Consider the following 19,060-nt stretch of genomic DNA (forward strand, 5'->3'; position numbering starts at 1 on the left):
ACATCTCTCATCTCAGGGCTTATTTCCTCCCCCAAATCTTCTCTGGTGGCCCTTGAAAGCACTCACACGTCTTGAGCCTGCCTCCATCACTCACTTGCACGGTATTAATAGGATGTTTGGGGGTCTTGGGGTCAGGCAGTACCTTTCCTTGAATTCCCAGCATCCCGCTGAAAGCCTGGCGGTGGGACTCAGCACACATCCCCCAGCCTTTTCTGAATCTCACCTCCAGCACTGTGACACCCAGTTGGGCTAACTGATCTCTGGGGCTCTTGCTGTCCAAGCAGGCTATGATTTTGACAGATCTGGGGCAGCCCAAGGCATGCTGCTCTGTGGCTGGCTCACGTTTGCACGTTAAAACATGAATGACCCATGCAGGAGGGACCAGCCCTGCCCCGGCAGAATGAGCATCCTTCCAGAGCAGACGGAAGCCTAAGGCTGCAGAGACAGGAGTCTGGCCTGCAGCTCCCACAGCTGCTGCTGCGTCCCAGCCTGTGATTTCCTCTAAAGTCTGGATTGGTCCAGGGAGCAGAGAGGGCTGGCAAAGAGCCTCTATATATTCCTCAGAGGGAGAGGCCGTCCCAGACACTTGGGAAGTTTTCAGAGTCTCGCTCTGCTGTTCAGAATTTGTGCTCAAAACTGAGGAGCTAAGCCACTTGCCAAAATGTGCAAAGGACTTGCGGCTTTGCCCCACTCATGCCTGGAAAGGTGAGAACCAAGTTATTTTGGCTTAAGAGATAGAGATAAACAGAATCTTTGCTGAGGGGCAGGGGGGTGGATACCCAGGGGTGATAGAAAGCTGGTGATGTTTGTTCTGAAACAGGTGTGTGATTGTAGAGTGGGGCTTGTCTCCTCTCCGCCAACAGCACTGACACTTGTAGGACCTGAGCTGTGGGAGGCAGATCCAACAGGGGCTGTCTCATGCACCATTTCGTATCCAGATCTCATTTCCTCCGGGGAGATACCAAAGCCATGGGTGCCTGGTCAGGGTCAACGAGTGCCTGATTAAGAGAATGGATTCCAACATCATATTGCCTGCCTTTGAATCCTGACTCCACTACTTACTATTTTGTGGGGTTGGGTGATTTATTTACTCTCTCTGTCTTTCAGTTTCCTTCTCCGTGAAACAGAGATGCCAGGAGCATCTACCTCAGGGGCTGGCTATTAGGACTGAATGAATTACTGGATCTTAAACTCCTAGCACACAGTCTGGCACAGCCTAGAACTGTGTAAATATAGGCCTTTATTACTTGATGCATGTGGACTGAGAGAGGGAGGCCGGTTTGCAGTGAGGAGAGGGGGTTTTTCATTGTTCTTTGTGTCTTGATCCCATTAGATGGTAGTAGCTGGATTCCTGGAGAGAAGAAAGCCCCTGGGACACAGAGGTTATTTACTGGCTAGTACCCTCCTAAATACATGGGAAAACACCTTTGAGATTCTCTGGTTATCCGTTAAGCTGGACGATATTCTGGAGGGACTCCAAAGTATCCAGGCTAACAACCCAACAACCCTAACTGATGCAGGGAAGTGGGGATCTTACTTCCTAAGAATGGAGTTGATTACACTTGGTTTGAGTTTTCACCATTTAAAGGAAATAAAGTGACCCTTGTGCAACCCAACTCCATCCCTAAAGCCATTGGGAGTGTTTGCCTAAGAAGGTTGTGTTCAGTGGGCTGTTTGTGATCTTTCCTGCCTCTCAGAAGCTCAGGTCTGACTCCTCTTACTGTTCTATACCTGATTCACAATCAGCCATAACACTGGATTGCTTTTTGTTACCTTTCAGTGCACAGTGAAATCTTACACACCACGATACAGCTAATGTTCATGTGAAATTCTTTAGGGTGGCCAAGGAGTTTTTTGTCTCGATTGCCTGAAGTTTTAATTTACTGGCTGGTGGTAGAATCTTGCAATTTCGGTTTCTTATTAATTTTTTTCATGTTCTATTTCCACTGCAAATAGAATCTTAGTTCCAATTACAATGCTACCTGAGAGGAGTGTTTTGGAGAAATGGGATTGTGGAACTGTGGAACTGTTAGTGCACAATCATGGAAAAATCTGAGACTATCTATCCTGATTTTTCTAGAGAAAAATCTAGACTATCTATCTATCCTGTTTGTTCAAGCATGGAGCTTGAACGAATGCATCCAAACCTACCAACCCTGCTCTCTCTGTCTCTCATTTCCCACCTCGCCAGTGGCCCTCTCTCCACTTCTCTCTACACTACAGGAGGAACGGAGGTGGACCGTAGTGCTTACTTAGATAAAGATGTTTGAAGAGTCATATAGCATAAATTAGGATAACGTATATGCTTACAAAACGAATCTATAATGGAAAGCTCTACCAAAGAGTTGCATTGGGCATAAAATTCAGTTTACAAAAATCAGATTAACATGTTGTGATTGATTGTAGTGGAAAGAGGACTGGCAAAGGAGTAAGAAGCAGATTCAGTTTTGACATTATCTAAATTTGGACCCATGAGCAGGTTCTTTCACTTCCCCAGGATTCTATGTTCTCATTTAATCAATGAGAGTTGGACTGACTATCTTCTCACCTTCTTTCCCACGCTGCTGTAGCTTAAATATGTTTAAGACACAGTTTAAATCAGCAGCTAGCAAGAGATGCAATTAAAGGGAAATTTATCCTAATGAATTTCTCCCTAAAAGTTTAGGAGCAGAAAAGAGTCAGTTAATGAAAACTCGTCCAGAACCCAGCCCTGTGCTGAAACCATGGTGGTGGCAGAAGCAACCTACTCTAGGATTCTAATGATGATTTACAAGAAAACAAAATTTACTCCATGTGCCTGGAGAGTCAGTCCTAGAAAATAGTCCTTCATCAATGTGTAGAGAAGCATTAAGCCAGAGTCAACTTTGACATAATCATAGGAACTGTTCTTTCTTTCTTTAGATCTTAAGACTATTGCTTATGAAAACCCAAAGTGGGCCTCACACATTTTTATATATTCGGAGATACCAGTAATCCAAACATACGAGCAACAAATGGCCACCACCCCAGACTTCTGCCTCATGGCATATTGAAACCAGTGCTGTGTTGGTGGCAATGTGACAGTCAGAGGAAAAATTAAAAAGCTGAGTCAATTCAAGTTCGTATTTTTCACCCACAGTCTTCAACTTTGAATGTTAGGCTTCTTCTGAAGATGCATTTTATTTCTAGGTTCTCTGAAGTAAACTTCTCTGAACAAGTTTAAGTTTAAGGTAAACATGGCTCTTCCAAAAAAGACAAAAAATTCCAAAATAAAAAGTGTTATTGTGACGATTCCCAAAAAAGTCGTTAGTATAATATAAGGCAGTCAGGGTGATTAATATAATTGTTCTCTTTCAGTGCTGACAAGTCCTGTCACCAAGTTCATGGTCTCTGCTAACCTAAAAAGGAGAATAAGAGAGGAATGAAAACTTAGCTACTGACAGAGAGTTTCCCCTGGGATAGTAATGAAGTGTCGCAAGCCCTGTACCTCTGTCGGTGTCTGCTGTAGCTCTGATTTCTGTTGAAGGTTATAAAGCTGCTGGTGGTGAAATGTTTTCAGTCCACAGTTCACATGGGAGCGTCTGGTCATCTCAAGTTCGTGGCAATGCTGGGAATTTCAGGAACTGTGGAAAGTTAATGAGGAAGGTGACATTCTAGGTTTTTTTAATTTATTATTATTTTCACTAGACATTCCATTTTTTTCTCCTCTTCCAATTTATATATAGGTCTATGTGTGGGTAATTTCGAGTAGAAAGTCACCTAATAAGCAGGGCCACTGACCAACTAATTGTTTAAGGTCGTTAAGCCACATGGAAGCACCTTGCTGAATGGGCCAGGTTCCTGAGTCTGCAGGGTTAAGTAAATACTGCTTTTTCAAAGGTATGAACACATCCTTGGGCCAACTGTGGAGAAAAAAGGTGGCAATGAACTTGAACAAGTCACAGCTCAGTGAAAATAGGTAAAAGATGATCAAAGAAGCCTACAGAGAGAGTGGCAGTGACTCTAGCTAACTTTAGGATCGTGCTTTCTGGGAATAAGTATGAATTTAAAGCTTGCTGTAGCTCATAGAGAGTCTTCTAATATAATCACCTATATTCCAATGAAACTTCATTATATTAAGAAAGTAAAGGAACTATTTAGTAAAATTGAGGGGTGGTGAGTCACTCAGAAAGACTTGGATTCTTATTGATGAGACAATATTGATCATTTCTCTGGATTGCCTTTCAAAGCTCCATACTTGCCTTAGGCATAGAGACGAAAGACCCTGACCCTGCTCTCAAGGAACTTGCAGGAAGCCCTGTTGGGGAGACCGCTAGCAAGAAATGAGTCCACGGTGTTGAGATCTACTGTGAAGGAGTAAAAGCATGGAGTGTAGAAAAGCAGAAGAGTAGGAGGAGTTGGGGTGGGAGCCCAGAGAACTTTTGGTGGTCAGGAAAACTTTGCAAGAAATTACAATAAACGGTACTTAACCCAGGCTTGTGAATGAAGCCTCAGGAAGGAAAGTTTGCCAGGTCTATGGGAGAAGAGCCAGGAGGACGAAGGCATTCCAAGGGGCCAACTCCGCAAGGAGCCTGTGCAGAGTCAAGGAAGGGAAAGGGCCCAGTGAGCTTGGTGGTGTTAGCACCTCTTCATCCGCTCTGCATCATCCGTCTGAGGAGAGCAAGGAGGGAACTTTGAATTTCTAATCGGTTAACCTCCGTGCAGCGCATCCTGTATCTTGTTTCCTTGGGACTTGTCAATTCCATCCACTCCTGTCTGTGAAGATGGAAGAGATTTGCTCAGCGGAGAGATATTCTCCCCACCCCCCACCCCTTCACCTAAAGAATTTATTTACTAAATAGACAGTCCGTACTTGGCACATAATAGGCACTTAATAAATATTTTGTCAGAAGAATGCATAAATAAGCTTATAACAAGTGAAGAAGACAGGGTTGCTCCCAGTTTGGCCTGGTGTTTCTTCTGCTTGCAAAGGGTCAGGGAAGGACATCAGCAGGGCTATTAGAGGCTATAATGGGGACAGAGAGTCTGTTCCGAAACAAAGAGGGATTCCCTCCCCAGGGAGCAGGAGTCAGGTTGGGAGGGGGAGGAAGGTGGAGAGGAGGTCTTAGGAAAATCTTGTTAAACAGGTGAGTCCTTTTGTTTCTGGTGGAAGTGGGCCTGGAGCTCTTGGTGAAGCTCCTGGAACCATCACTTCGGCTCCGTCTCCTGCAGTTACTGTCCCACCTTCTCCCGCGGATTTCATCCCCTGTTCTGAAGAGGCGTCTCTTCCTAGTCTTCCGTTCAGTCTGGGCCATGTTGAAACACCAGATCTCAATTCACAATACTTGTGTGTCCCAGAATCTTAAGTTTGGAAAGATCCTTGAAAGATTATCTAATTTTTTCCTTCTTTAGCAAAGACAAGCCACTAATCGGGAACAGCTGATATCTAGGGACAGGGCTAATGTTTCTGTGGCTCATGGTTACGGCTTTTGTCTGTCCTACTGGCCAGAAAGCAAAGGAACTAAACTTTAATTAGTTAGGTCCGGATCAATCCTTAGTAACAGGAACCAGACTATGGCTGGAGGCCAGAAGATAGCAGGTTCCTATCTCTTTCTTCCTTTAAAGCCCCCATTCAGGTCCCAGATAAATTGAGCCTGCACTATATTTTAAAGGCTGAGTCACCCAGAGGAGAAAGACAATGAAAGCCTGTTTTCTACTACCTGAGGAAGTAACTATTAAGACTACACATTTTAGGAATACTTAAGAAAACCCAGGCAAGGTCACAGTCTATCCCCTGCCTTAACATCAGCAGGGAGGTGGAGCAGAAAGAACAGGGCACTCATAACTCTTCCTCTATTACTCCCTAGCTGTGTGAACTGGAGAAAATCACTAAAACTCTCTGAGCTTCATTTCCTCATTTGTAAATGAGGATATTTTCTTGTTTCGGAGAGATGCTTTATCCCCTATTAAAGAATTAATTTCCTTCCATCCTTCTTTCCTTCTTCATGGGCAGTCAGGAAATCATTTAAATCTCAAGTAGGTGCCAAGGTCTTTGATAAAACTTATTTATTTTCACCCTTCCGCATCATAACCTTGTCTTTTTAAATAATAAAGATGGATGTGTCAGATAGTACAGTATTTTTACGGTTTCAGCCATCATTCTTTCAGTAGGTATCTCCTCTAAAAATATACCAACTTTTTCTAAAACATTAATAGATGTTAATTTTTACTAAACATTAAGAAACATTAAAAACCAAAATCATACTTAAAAATGAATAATTCTTTAGTATTAGTAAACATCCGGTGAGCATTCCAATATCCTCAATGGCCTTTTTGCAGTTGGATTGTTTGAACAGGATCAAACCAAGGTCACGCTTTTTTATTGTTATTACTGAATTTTATCATTATTAAATAGATAAGCACTACCCATTGATCTAGCACTCTTTCTACAATTAACTGGGCTCCGTTATGTAAAAGCACTTCTTATAAATGTCCTTAAGGACACCTAGAGACTGCTTTTGCCTGGTAGGGAGTCAGTAGCATCTTCATCTTACTATGAAGTGATTTGACAGCAGGTGTGGCGAGGCAGGGTGCACTGTTCACACACAGGGCTGACCTGAGGGGTTTGTCTCCAGTTCCCTTTCTCCCACACTCTTCACATCCCTTCACTGCCAGGAACAGCCTCTCAAAGAGCCTGCCTGTCTTCTCTACTCTATTGAAGGTTGTGCACCATGCCAGGGGCTGGAAGCCTGCTGGGGTGCAGATCCTTACTCTGCTACTTTACTTCTGGTGGTGGTGGGGAGCCCCTGCTGAGCTAGCTCACGTCCAGTCACCCTGCCCACCATATCCCGCCTACACCTCCCCCCCAGGACTGAAGGACAGCCCCAAATCTCCACCCCAGTGCAGAGAACATATAAAACCCAGGCTCACACTTTGGGATTAGCTGAGAGACCCTTAAATCTCTCCTTAGTCAATAGGACTCCTGTCTTTTATTTCTCTTTTCCTTGCCATTATTTGTAGAACACAGAATTTTTACTTCTTTTGTTTTTTTAAGAGAAAGAGAAAGCACACATGTGCATGGGGTCGGGGAGAAGCAGAGGGAGAGAGAGAGAATCTAAGGAACCCAACACAGGACTTGATCTTAGGACCCTGAGATCACGACCTGAGCAGAAATCAAGAGTCAGGTGTTTAACCGACTGAGCCACCCAGGCACCCTGTAGAACACAGAATTTTTAGATGCAAGTGTAAAAGGCTATAACACACGGGAAGGGTCCTGGGTGGGGAGTGCAGGTGTCGTGAGCTATAACCTTGGCCTCTGCTAAGTAGCAGAGGGTGAGTCCTCCATCAGGTGCCTCTCCTGGCCTCATCAGCCATACTTGTAATGGTGACGAGTCAATTCTATGATCCTCTCCCCTGCTTCCAGCCTCACTACTTTATTGCCCTTAATTTGGATGCCATGCATTCTGAGGAAAGATTGTACTTCTATTTGAATTTTGCATCTCATCCCAATACCACAGGAAGGCCAGGGAACTAACTTCTGGATGTAGCTTGAAAGCAGTAATCACTTAAAAATGGGCAATTTTCTTCCAGCCACTTTGGATCTCAAAGGACTAAATTAAGAACCCGATATTTCTTTAAAAAAAATAGTTGTGATACATTCAGAATAAACTTTCAGTTTGTCAAAAATACATATTTATGGGCAGTGGAATGTGACTCTAATTTTGGTGAATTCCATGAAAGGAAAAGATGGTTTCAGTTTCTTATAAATTCAAGGGTAATTTAGGTTCAAAGATCATGGATTCTAACAGCCTGTGATTTTTGTACTTTGTTTACAGTTAATCTCAAGAGTGTAAGCTCCTGGAGGGCAGGCAGGGAAATGGGATGTAAGGACACAGACATGCCTGGCCTTGGGGATGGGGTTCAGTTGACTGCTTTCACACTAGGTCACTTTTTTTCTCCAATGGGAAGAGTGGCCCACTCATGCCCGTCCTTCCCAATGCTGCCCAGAATGAAACTCACCCTTCGCCGTAGCAGTTTAAGAGTTTCTATCCTTGAGGCTGGAATGAGAAGGGTGAATCAGGATTTCTAGTCCTTTATGTATTTAAACAGTCTTCATCTGCCACCTGAGTAGATCCTGGAGTCCCAGCAATTCTCAAAGCAGTGTGGGTACTGCATGGATCCATGCCAGGCACATAGCGCACTGTGATTGTAACTTCCACCTACATGAGGACATGGAGCTTGCCTCCGCTGCAGGCATTAGAAACTGTGTCTTTCCTGGAAAATCTGAAGGTGTAGCCAACCTACTCACAGGACCCATGTGTCATCAACCCCGCTCAAGTGCATGTTACTGGGTTGATTCACTCTGACCAGAGTGCTCCTGGAAAGTCCAGACAGGGCATTTCTTCGCAAAGCCTTCTGTTCCGTTGCCATGTGGAGATAACAATAACTTGGCCTCTCCCTGTTTTTCCTTCAAAGAGGAAATGTTCCAGGGTTGAAAGGGTTCACCCAGGCAATCTTTGAATACTTTGGGCAGTAGGTGTTCGATCATCACAATGGCTCCATGAAGAGCAAACGAGGCTAAGGTCACGTGTCTATAGTTTACATGTTCTTCCTTCTCCTGACTGCTTCCCCAGACACTTCTCAAGCAACACCTAGCCCATCTGGAAAAATCTCACTCAGCTCCTCACAACTCTACATTCTAGAATGATGTTGGAACTACCCTCTTAAAGTCAGAGGAGAATCAGCATGCAGAAAAGTAGTTGAAAAATGTAAAGTGCTCTGCTCTGTAAGTTCTTATTATCAGTAGTGGAGTGTGTGGAGCTGTTTTCGTCAAGCTACTACTTTTTGACATTTTCTTGTGCAGAACATCTGTTTCTGGATGAGGCACTTATCTGAGGGGATTTGGGAAATTTAGAAAGAATCAAGATGTTCCGCTGGCAAAGTAGTTTCTTGTGTTTAGCAGCATATTTGAAGTCATAGTTTACAAGAGATATCTGAGTTCAAGGCCGCAGGACGGGATGACCCGTGAACTTCGGGACAAGGTCAACAGTGTACGTTATTCTCAAGACTTTCTCGGAAGCACCCATTGTCTAAGGTCTGGTGCTGGTGCCTTCTGAATGACAAGCTACCAGAATCTGTTCCTGAATCCCCAAATCTAAAAACATGTATGTCGCTTGAACCTGCATGCATGCCCATACACTGTGCACACACCCCGGATATTTTTATAACATGGAAAGAAAAGATCTGTTGAAATCAGAGATCCCTGTAAATAAACTGAAAGTGAAGCTGTTAACAGAGATGGATGTAGATCGATGGGGATTATTTTTCCTTCTCTGACAAATATGTCTCTTACCCTCATGGTTAACATTCACACTTCCTCCTTCAGCTGGCAACATCAAGGGAAAAACCGTCTGTGAGTTGGGATTTTCTCAAAATTCTCAGCTGAAGTTTCAAAAGCCTTTTAGATTTTTTTTTTTTAATTGCCCTCTAACTTTTATATTCCAGATTCGGTAAGAATAGCTTAACCTTTGTCTCCCTTCCTGGTCCACACAGCACCCTGAGGTTTGTAATCAGGCCAAAATGAGTGGCAGAGGCCGGCCTGCAGTGAGGGAAGGAATATGGAACTTTCATCGGTTTCTCATGGAACACATTTTACTAAATGGATCCTGGCTTATGAGCAAGGGAAGGGCAAGAAGAACTAAGACAACGAGTGATTATGACAATCTAGAAATGAGCGTCTCCACAATTTTGACCGCTCAGATGCACGCAGTAAAGTCAAATGCCTGGAATGGATGAATTCTGCTCCTTGAGGGGAGATGTGATTTTTTTTTTCTTTTTCTCTCCTCTCTCACACCACCAACTCAGAGTCACAGACTGAGAATAAGATCACCGCCCCAGATAAAATTCTTTCTTTCACAGGTGAGAAAACAGGTCCAGACCTGTTAGGATGACTTGTCCAAGATCACCTAGCTGGTTAGAGTTGGAACTAATTCAAGATCTGCGGATTGACTTTCCACCTTTATTTTATTTTATCTGATGGACTTTAATTTATGAATTTTGCCTGTCTTCACTTTTAAAATACTTATTCTTCCATAGACACCATCTTTCAAAAGGTTTTGGTTACCAAACAAACTGTAGTCTTTAGGGAAAAAAAGAATTTCCCCATTACTACGTACCAGCTGCATAGAGCTGCCAATTAGAATAACTGAACAGCGTAAGACAGGCTCATTACATAGCAGTTAAGAGCCCAGGGGCTGAAATGAGATTGAGTTTGACTCCTACCATTGTAATTTATGAGATTATTTTGGGCAAATCCCCAAACTTCTCTGTAACTCAGTTTTCTCATTTACAAGGTAGGGGTAATATTTATGCTTTCTTCATGGGATTGTTATGTGCACTAAATAAGGTTATGCACTAGATGTAGTGAGTAAACCAGTAAGTTGGCTGGATATGCGTGATTTCTCTTAGTGCGTGATTTTTCTTAACCATCTTCAACTGGGGAAAAAAACTTTGCAGCCAAATCTCGGAATGGGGCTAGAACAGGGAACTGTAAAGCACCCAAAACCAAATGAGACAAGTCCTCCTCCTAGCTCCCCTTCTTCATCTGTGCCTGTTTCAATGCCTTGTAGATTGTTTTTCTGACATCCTGAGTAAATATTTCTCAGAGGCAGGCCATGCCTCAAGGCTTTAACTGGATCATTTATGCCATTTAGAAGACATTGTTCTTCCCATCTATGTTCTGTGGCATGTCCCTAGCACCTCCCTGGTCCTCAGGGGTTTTTTTTTTTTTTTTTCCTTTGTTGTGTGTTATATCTGATGGTCTCCTAAGAGCTGTGACTTGGATTTGCAAGACATACAGTTACACATGCATTTGTCTCCAATCCCTCTTGCTTTCAGGCTAGAAGAGGGTGCTCAGCCCAGCGACTCCCACTTTTGCATCTTTCTGGTGGCACCTTGGGTGACCATCTGCTTGGTTTCTGGTCTTTGTTTCTATCCTGAGCCCAGATCTCTAACTTAGCAGCTCCCATCCTATCCCAGCAACCACACAATTTAGGGTGCCCCCACTCTTCAGTTCTTGCTGTGTGAGGTCCACAGGGTGGACGGCATTACTCCCTAGGAGGAAAGTGAGGGAACGCTATAGCATACTGGAGAGAAGTGTCCAGGATCATGACCCTGCATCACACTCACAGACTTTGAAAGCTTCTTTGGAATTTTTAGAAAATTGTCTTAGGAAAATGTGGACTTCTGTATTAAACGTTGGGAAGGATCTTTGGGGAGCTGGAAGAGATGCAGGAAGCAAACACCTATGTCAGGGTGCAGACTAATTCCCTGTCCTCCGTGGTCACACAATGTTCCAGCCAAAGCACCCATCCTCAAACATCTACGTTTGATGAACACATCAAACACATCCTGAACACATCAAACAGTTTCTCTGCTTCTCCCTTGGGTAGAAGCTAGCCCTCCATCCTCTGAGCTCTCACTCGCAGAACTTTTTTCATCTTCCTTCTAGTTCATACCACTTTCCCCCCCACTTTCCTCAGATTTGACTTGGGTTGGGTATTTGACAGTACCTGATTTAATTCTTTTTTTTTTTTAAAGATCTTATTTATTTGACAGACAGAAATCACAAGTAGGCAGAAAGGCAGGCACAGAGAGAGGGGGAGGCAGGCTCCCTGCCAAGCAGAGAGCCCGATGCGGGGCCCGATCCCAGGACCCTGGGATCTCGACCTGAGCAGAAGGCAGAGGCTTCCACCCACTGAGCCACCCAGGCACCCCCCTGATTTAATTCTTATCCTAATCCTGCAAGGTAGATGTTATTAACATCCCTGTTTCACCAATGAAAAAGCAAGGATAATTTTTTTAATATTTTATTTATTTACGTGTGCAAGCAGAGGGTGGGGCAGAGGAAGAAGGAGAGACAGAGAATCCTAAACCGACTCCTCACTGAGCACAGCCTGATGGGGGCTCGATCCGAGGACCCTGAGATCATGACCCAAGCTGAAATGAAGAGTCAGACGCTTAACCAATTGAGCCACCCAGGTGCCCCAGAAACACAGATAATTTAAATGTTTGGCCCACGGTCAGGAGGTTCACTTGGTGTACATGAGTTCCAGTGTGCTAGTTTCAAATCTAGGGGGTAGTCCACTGTACCATAGTTGTATCCCAATAAAACTATGCAGACGTACCTCCTTTGTAAAATGAAAGCTACTTGAGGTGGGAACAGTTTCTTCTTAATTTTGTAAAACACTCCCCTACGTTCTGGTACAGTGCCTGAAAGATGGGGGGTCCTCTATTCAAGTCTGATAAGTGAATGAACATGGAAATGCATATGAATCAGTAACTGGATAGTTCTCGAAAATATAAATCTTGAGGATGATAAGGGGTTGTTACAATATTTTGGCGGAGGGAGAGAAGAAATGGTATGAAATCAAATCCGTTGCTTCAGACAAGAAATAGTCCTCTTTTTCCTCACACTGACGTCATTATTTTGCTCAACAAACCCTTTTAATCATTTGGCAAAGAGGAACATTAATCCAGTATTTCTGATTATTTGAGATAATGAGTTTGGATCTGTTACATAAAGTCACAGTGAGAGGACTAATTGCATTCTGAGAGCCATAGTTTTTACTAAGTGATGGGGCACATGTTACTGTTGAGTAAGGTCCTTGCAGATTTTATTTTGCCTCTCTTTCCTTTCTTCCTTCTTCAATACTCTTTATTGCCTACTTTATGTCCTTCTTTTATAATATATAAAATAAGTTTAAATAAGGTAGGGGCCGTGTACTACTAGAAACTTTTGGTCTATGAATTCTTCTTTATAATTTCGAGCAGAATGACATGGAGATGTTCAAAGGCTATGAGTCACACCAGTGTAAGAGAAGCTGTCGTGGGAATGCCGCTGACCCCTCCACTTTGGGAACTCAAAATAAACCATAAATTTCTGTCTTCCTCAACTGGAGGATGATGTTCCCACTATTCATTATCTGGCTTCCAAACTGAATTACCAAAAGTCCAGAAATCTTGCCAACAATATTTTGAATAAAACAGGGAATTGAAGGTCAAAGGGAAGTAATCTGCTTCTATCCTGTCTGCTTTGTCCCCCCATGGCCTCTTTCATCACCCCCAATAACCTACTCTTGAGTGATGAATGTGTCAGAGACAGGCCTTGAAAGCATGGGAAATATTTCCATTTCCATAGGAACCCATGGGTAGGGAGTAGCCAATGCCTGGGAAAAACAATACTCTTTTTTTTTTTCATTTTTAAATAGCAGCACAAAAGTGGTGATACTAGAATGTAGCTCTGAGCCACGCCAGGAAGCAACAGGCATCTCCAGATTGGCTTTCTGTGTCTCTCCATAGGAGTGTTTTCCAGCAATGTACCTTCTCTGTGCCCTCAGAATTAGTTGTAATATTCTATGGTAGAGGCCTTCTGAAAGGAGCTGATCTTGCATGTTAATCAAACAGATCTCTGTTGAACATGCTCTATTCTGTTCTGTTCCATTTCATTCCATTCCGTTCCATTCATCTAATGAACATTTAATAACCAACATTCGTGGGCAAGATGCTGTGCCAGAAATAGTAGAGCAAATGTAATTAAAGGATAATAAGAACAGGTAACTCTTGCACTACTGGGTATTTACCCCAAAGATACAGATGTAGTGAAAAGAAGGGTCATATGCACCCCAGTGTTCATAGCAGCAATGTCCACAATAGCCAAACTATGGAAGGATCCAAGATGCCCTTTAACAGACAAATGGATAAAGAAGATGTGGTCCATATATATGATGGAATATTACTCAGCCATGAGAAAGGATGAATACCTGACATTTGCATCAGCATGGATGGAACTGGAGGAGATTATGCTGAATGAAATAAGTCAAACAGGTAAAGATAATTATCATATGGTTTCACTTATTTATGGAACATAAGGAATAGCATGGAGGACATTAGGAGAAGGAAGGGAAAAATGAAGGGGGGGAATCAGAGAGGGAGACGAACCATGAGAGATTATGGACTCCAGGAATCAAACAGGATTTTAGGGTTGCTTGGGTGGCTCAGTTGGTTAAGTGTCTGCCTTTGGCTCAGGTCATGATCCCAAGGTTCTGGGATCAAGTCCCGCATCAGGCTTCTTGCTCAGTCCTGATTCTCCCTCTGCCTGCCGCTCCCTCTGCTTGTGCACTTTCTCTCTCTCTCTCTGACAGATAAATAAGTTAAATATGAAAAAAAAAACAGGGTTTTAGAGGGGAGGAAGGTGGGAGGATGGGTGAGCCCAGCAATGGGTATCAAGGAGGGCACGTACTGCATGGAGCACTGGGTATTATACGCAAACACTGAATCATGGAACACTGCACCAAAAATTAATGATGTGCTGTATGGTGACTAACATAACAAAATAAAAATTATTTTAAAAAATAAGAAGAGGTAACTCTTACAGAATATTTACTTTGCTTCAAGTGCTTCCGAACATTTCAATGCATTAATTTATTAAGCCTCAGAACATATGTATGAGGCAGAAACTGTATTATCACCATTTTACATAGAAAAATGGAGGCTCAGAATTTAAGTAACTTGCCCAAAGTTACTCAGCTGGTAAGTAAGAGTTGGAATATAAGCTCAAGGAGTGCAGACCTGTGCCTTTAGGAGTTATAGCAACTTTAGTGTACTGAGTTAATTTCAAGATGCTCTGGGAGACCAAGAAAATAAGATATGGTACTCACCCCCAAGAAGATTGCTATCTCACTGGAAGTACAGACATCTGGAGCTCTTAGATCTACACTCATGGGTGCTGAGAGCCATTGTGTGAAAATGTGCTGTCCATGACTATGCAGGAAAAATGTGTTCTATCCCTTGCTCTGTAACTTCTTAGAAATCTTGGGATAAGATCTTGTAAGATCTTGTAAAAACCTTTTAATTTCTATGAACCTCAGTTTTTTACTCTTTTAAAGTAAGAGAAGGGCAAATTAAAAGCCCTCTAAGATCCCCTGAGCATGACTCTATTTTGTGATTTTACACTAGAGAAGACAGAAAGCAGTATAGGTTGGGGTAGTTACCAGGTTTTAGGAAAAGAGAGAAATTTGTTTGGGGCCCAGAGTATTAGAACAGCTTTAAATTGCCATACAGATGGTGGGAGAGGAAGATAATGTGCTTGGGAGATAATGGAGAGACCAGCAGGAATAAGATAAACATTTTCCTTCATTGGCACAGGATTTTTAGTAAATCATCATCATCATTATCCCTGCTATGGGGACATGGTAAATACGCCAGGCATTAACGTAAGTGCTTCATATATAGTAACTCCTCTTATCATCACGAGAACCTTATGAAGTAGGTACCATTTTGTCTCCATCTTACTGATTAGAAAACTGAGGAGAAGTTTAAGTTTTTAAACCTTACCAAAACCTTTTAAGGTAAGGTTTAAAAACTTGCCAAAAGTCAAATATGTAGTAAGATAAATCTGGATGGTTTGGCTCTGTGCCCTTAACCACTATGCTAGTCTATCTCTTGCCTTTTAGATTTGGTATCAATTTGGTTATGGGTAAGAGCCCAATACTTCACTTTGTTGTCCCTCTAGTTGCTTTACGAACTCTTGCAGTTATGCAACCTGGGAGAGGATTTTGCCACAGTTGGGAGGTGGACATTTTCTTTGCCAAGTATGGGGAAGAGATTGAACACAGCTCAAGTGTTATTTGTCCCTGTAATAATGGAACTGAGATCTGGAAAATGTCGTATGAGATCATCTGGTCAGATCCAGGTGGTTCCATATGACTTAAATTTTCCAAAACAGCTAGTTGCTTGTCTTTTCTTGATGACTTTTTTTCAGCAATGGAAATTTTGCCACATATAGTTCACTATCACCATGGTTTCATCACCACATGGTGACTGAGTTCTCCTGAACACTTACTGTTTTAATTTAAGCAATCTTGTGTTTGTGTGGGGGCTGCTTTTTCACACATACAGGTGACTGGTTTTGAATAGTTTAAAGTGGATACATCATTATTTATGTTCTTTGCTTGAAACTTCACCATGCCTTGAAGCCACTCTTCAGCCCCTAGCTTGGGTCTGGAAATCATTTTGGATGAAATCAGGAGCTCTGGTGCTGAACGTCAGTTCTTACAGACACAGCTCTCTCTCTCTCTCTCTCTCTCTCTCTCCCTCTGTGGTCCTACCACCTCCCTGGAGTCCTGCAAAGGTGTGTGGTGGGTGAAGGTGGAGATTTGATGAGTTGTAGAACACTGAACTGTAGTCCTCTGACCTTGTCTCAGGAATGCTCTCTTGCCCCTCTCTCTTTTCCTGCTTCTTCCTTTACCACTCATTAAAAGTGGTCCTCTTTTTTGGGAACAAGCCAGCATATCTCCCCAGTGAGTTTAGGGTCTTGGAAAACAAAAGCCAGACATGGAACACCACCTTCCATTAACACCGGCTTTCACCCTCCCTCAGAGGGCTCCCTCAGAGGTAAGAAAGCACAAAGCCCTAGTTACCTCAGGCATTGTCTCAGAATTGCAATTCAGGGAAAATAGATTCTTGAAAGTAAGAGGAAAAGCTCTATGAAGAAGAAAACATGAATTATTGCTTCAGTAAATTAATATGGTATGCAGAGTATTGTTTCCATAAACATATTGTTACCTTTAAGAATTGCTGCAGATCACCTGCTTTCTGCCTATTTGCTGTGAGGAGTGACTGATGTAGGAAAGACATTAGGGTTCAAAGTTGATGGCCAAGAAAGAATTCTTGAGATGTCCTTGGTGCAAAAAGGTGATATTATTGGAGCACAGAGACAAGACCTCTGGGCAGAAAGAACTGCACTGGGGTCATGAGAAGTGGACCATTACATACTTCCAAGTTAAGACGGAGTTAGGGGTGGTGAAGGCCTCCCAGGTATTTTGGAAGCAAGGTTTCCAAGATCCCGAGGAGGCTAGCTATTGTTAGGAAAAGGCCATTTGTTACTGTTTAGTAAAAACTCAGTCACGAGACTCTCAGATGTGTGTCAGTGGGCCATTTTTTAGGTAATGATTGCCAACAGGTATCTTAGGAGGTAGAGATCTAGTTTCCAAAGGAATTTTCTTACGTTAAAGTAGATCCACGGGATACTGGGATGAGGCCTACAATTGCCCTTTGCCCTTAGCATCGAGGCAGCTGTGTTCCTAGAGAAATGTCACTCTGCCTGTTTCAAGGACTTGTCAAGGAGCTGTCGGTACTAAGGAAATTTCATAATTTTTCTTCTGCCTTTGTTTCCTACATCATGATCTCTTCACCAGGCAGAGAGCATGCACCTGGATGCGGGGATTATGTCATTGAAATGAAAGGCCAGTGACCACATCACCTTCCACACTTGGATATGTCAGGGATCTGGGAAGACCAAGTGTTTCTCCCCCAGATGACTGAGGAAGAGGATGCATCATCAAATAGGACTGGGCTCTATCAACCTGCTTTTGACCAACAGGGAGCAAACAGGGTGCCACAAAGATAAACCTTTCCACACCACCTATAGGCAAGCCAAGCCCTCACTTCTGTTTTTGGTCACTGCTAAGACCCTCCTGGCTTTTTACGCCTAGCTTTCCTCCTGTCTTCCCCAGAGTAGGTCCACCAGGAATTATTTCTGATTTTTCCTCATTCTCTCACTTTGGTGTCTTTGCCATTTCACCAACAAAGTCATGTTGAAGGCATTGTCAACCAAGAAAAGAGGCAGAGCTACACTAAAACAAAAGCTTTTATTTGGGGTCTCAGAATTGCCACTCAGAAAATACAAGTTCGGGTAGCAAAGCAAACTGCATTGTTTCCATCCCATCCCCTCTCAACCAGGGAACAAAAGTCAGGGATTTTTAAAGACAAAAGGGAATGCTTATATATGGTGTTTACAAAGAATTTCTATTGGTGTTGGTGGCAGGAAACAAATCTTGCTGAACATAATTGCTTGCTAAGGATAGCACTAAGCAAAAGCTTTTACTCTAGCAAGTCACAGGTGTTCAAGCTGAGTCCTTGGAATATGTGCAGTTTGGCCCAGTTGAAGGTTCATGATTGCATCCTATGAGAACGTTTATAAGGCCCAATTCTTTAATGGACTCCTGGCTCCATTTTAAAATCCGTGGACATAAGTAATTCCTTTTCATTTCACCTTTCACAGCAAGAAGTTCTTTCATCCAACCAAGAGAAAATGAGCTTAAAGTGATCAAATACTAATAACCCCAAGGTTAAAGGAAACTGCTACAAACTGTAATGCTAGGTGGTATAAGGTGAAGGTGGTATAAGGTGAAGGTAATGAAGACCATAGTGATGATGGTGATGACGATGGTGATGGTGATGATTATGGTAATGGTGGTGGTGATGGTGATGATTATGGTAATGGTGGTGGTGATGATGATAATGGTGTTGATGATGATAGTGGTGGTGATGGTGATGGTGGTGATGGTGATGATGGTGATGGCAGTGATGGAAATAATGATGGTGATGATGTTGACCACCACCACCATATACTGCATGCCGTTTATGTTCCAGGCACTGTGCTAATTTTTACGTACGTTATCTCATGCACCCTCATAGAAACTTTTTTGCCAAAGGCACTAATGTGATCCTTTTTTAACAGCTGATGGAACCAAGAGATATTATATAACTTGTATAAGGTCACACAGATAGTAAGTGGCTGTTGAAAACTAACCTGAATCCATTTATTCATATCCAGCTATCCAGTTCTTCTTGGTAGATAAATGTAGCTATTGATGGCTAGGTATAGATGATGGTTGCTTCTTTCTCCACAATTATGCTATTGGCTTATGAAAGCAAGATCACTATACATATAGGGAAACCCAGTTGGGCCAAACTTATTTAGGCAAATAAGTATCAAGAAGCTGGTGCACAATGTTTATACAACTTGCCCTCTAATCTCAGTAAAGTCAGTAAAGTCCTCATTCTTTGTGCTCTAGCCGCAACTTGTAGGAAAGATTCAGTCAGACAATAATACTTTGAGGTAGGATTCTAATACCCTTGTAGGTAGTATCAGGCAACAAGGAATCTCAGAATCAAGGCTTGAATGTAGGACTCTTTTAGGGATCAAGCTACAGGTGCCATCTTGAAGAATGAAGAGATAATTCCATTTGTATAACCTTTC

The 19,060-nt window shown here is 42.7% G+C and overlaps 1 protein-coding gene across 1 annotated transcript in view; it reads left to right on the forward strand.

Moving 5' to 3' along the window:
• The first annotated feature begins 558 nt into the window (after positions 1–558).
• LOC111151144 (regulator of G protein signaling 5) overlaps positions 559–19,060 on the forward strand; it is a 49,154-nt gene continuing 30,652 nt past the window's right edge. The window contains exon 1 of the mRNA XM_022508937.1: positions 559–705. Within this exon, the coding sequence (XP_022364645.1) occupies positions 662–705 (44 nt within the window). The 5' untranslated portion in view covers positions 559–661. The remainder of the gene's footprint in view (positions 706–19,060) is intronic.

The sequence above is a fragment of the Enhydra lutris genome, unplaced genomic scaffold (genome assembly GCF_002288905.1).
Source record: "Enhydra lutris kenyoni isolate GAN:26980312 unplaced genomic scaffold, ASM228890v2 scaffoldscaffold25, whole genome shotgun sequence".
NCBI classification, from domain to species: Eukaryota; Metazoa; Chordata; class Mammalia; order Carnivora; family Mustelidae; genus Enhydra; species Enhydra lutris.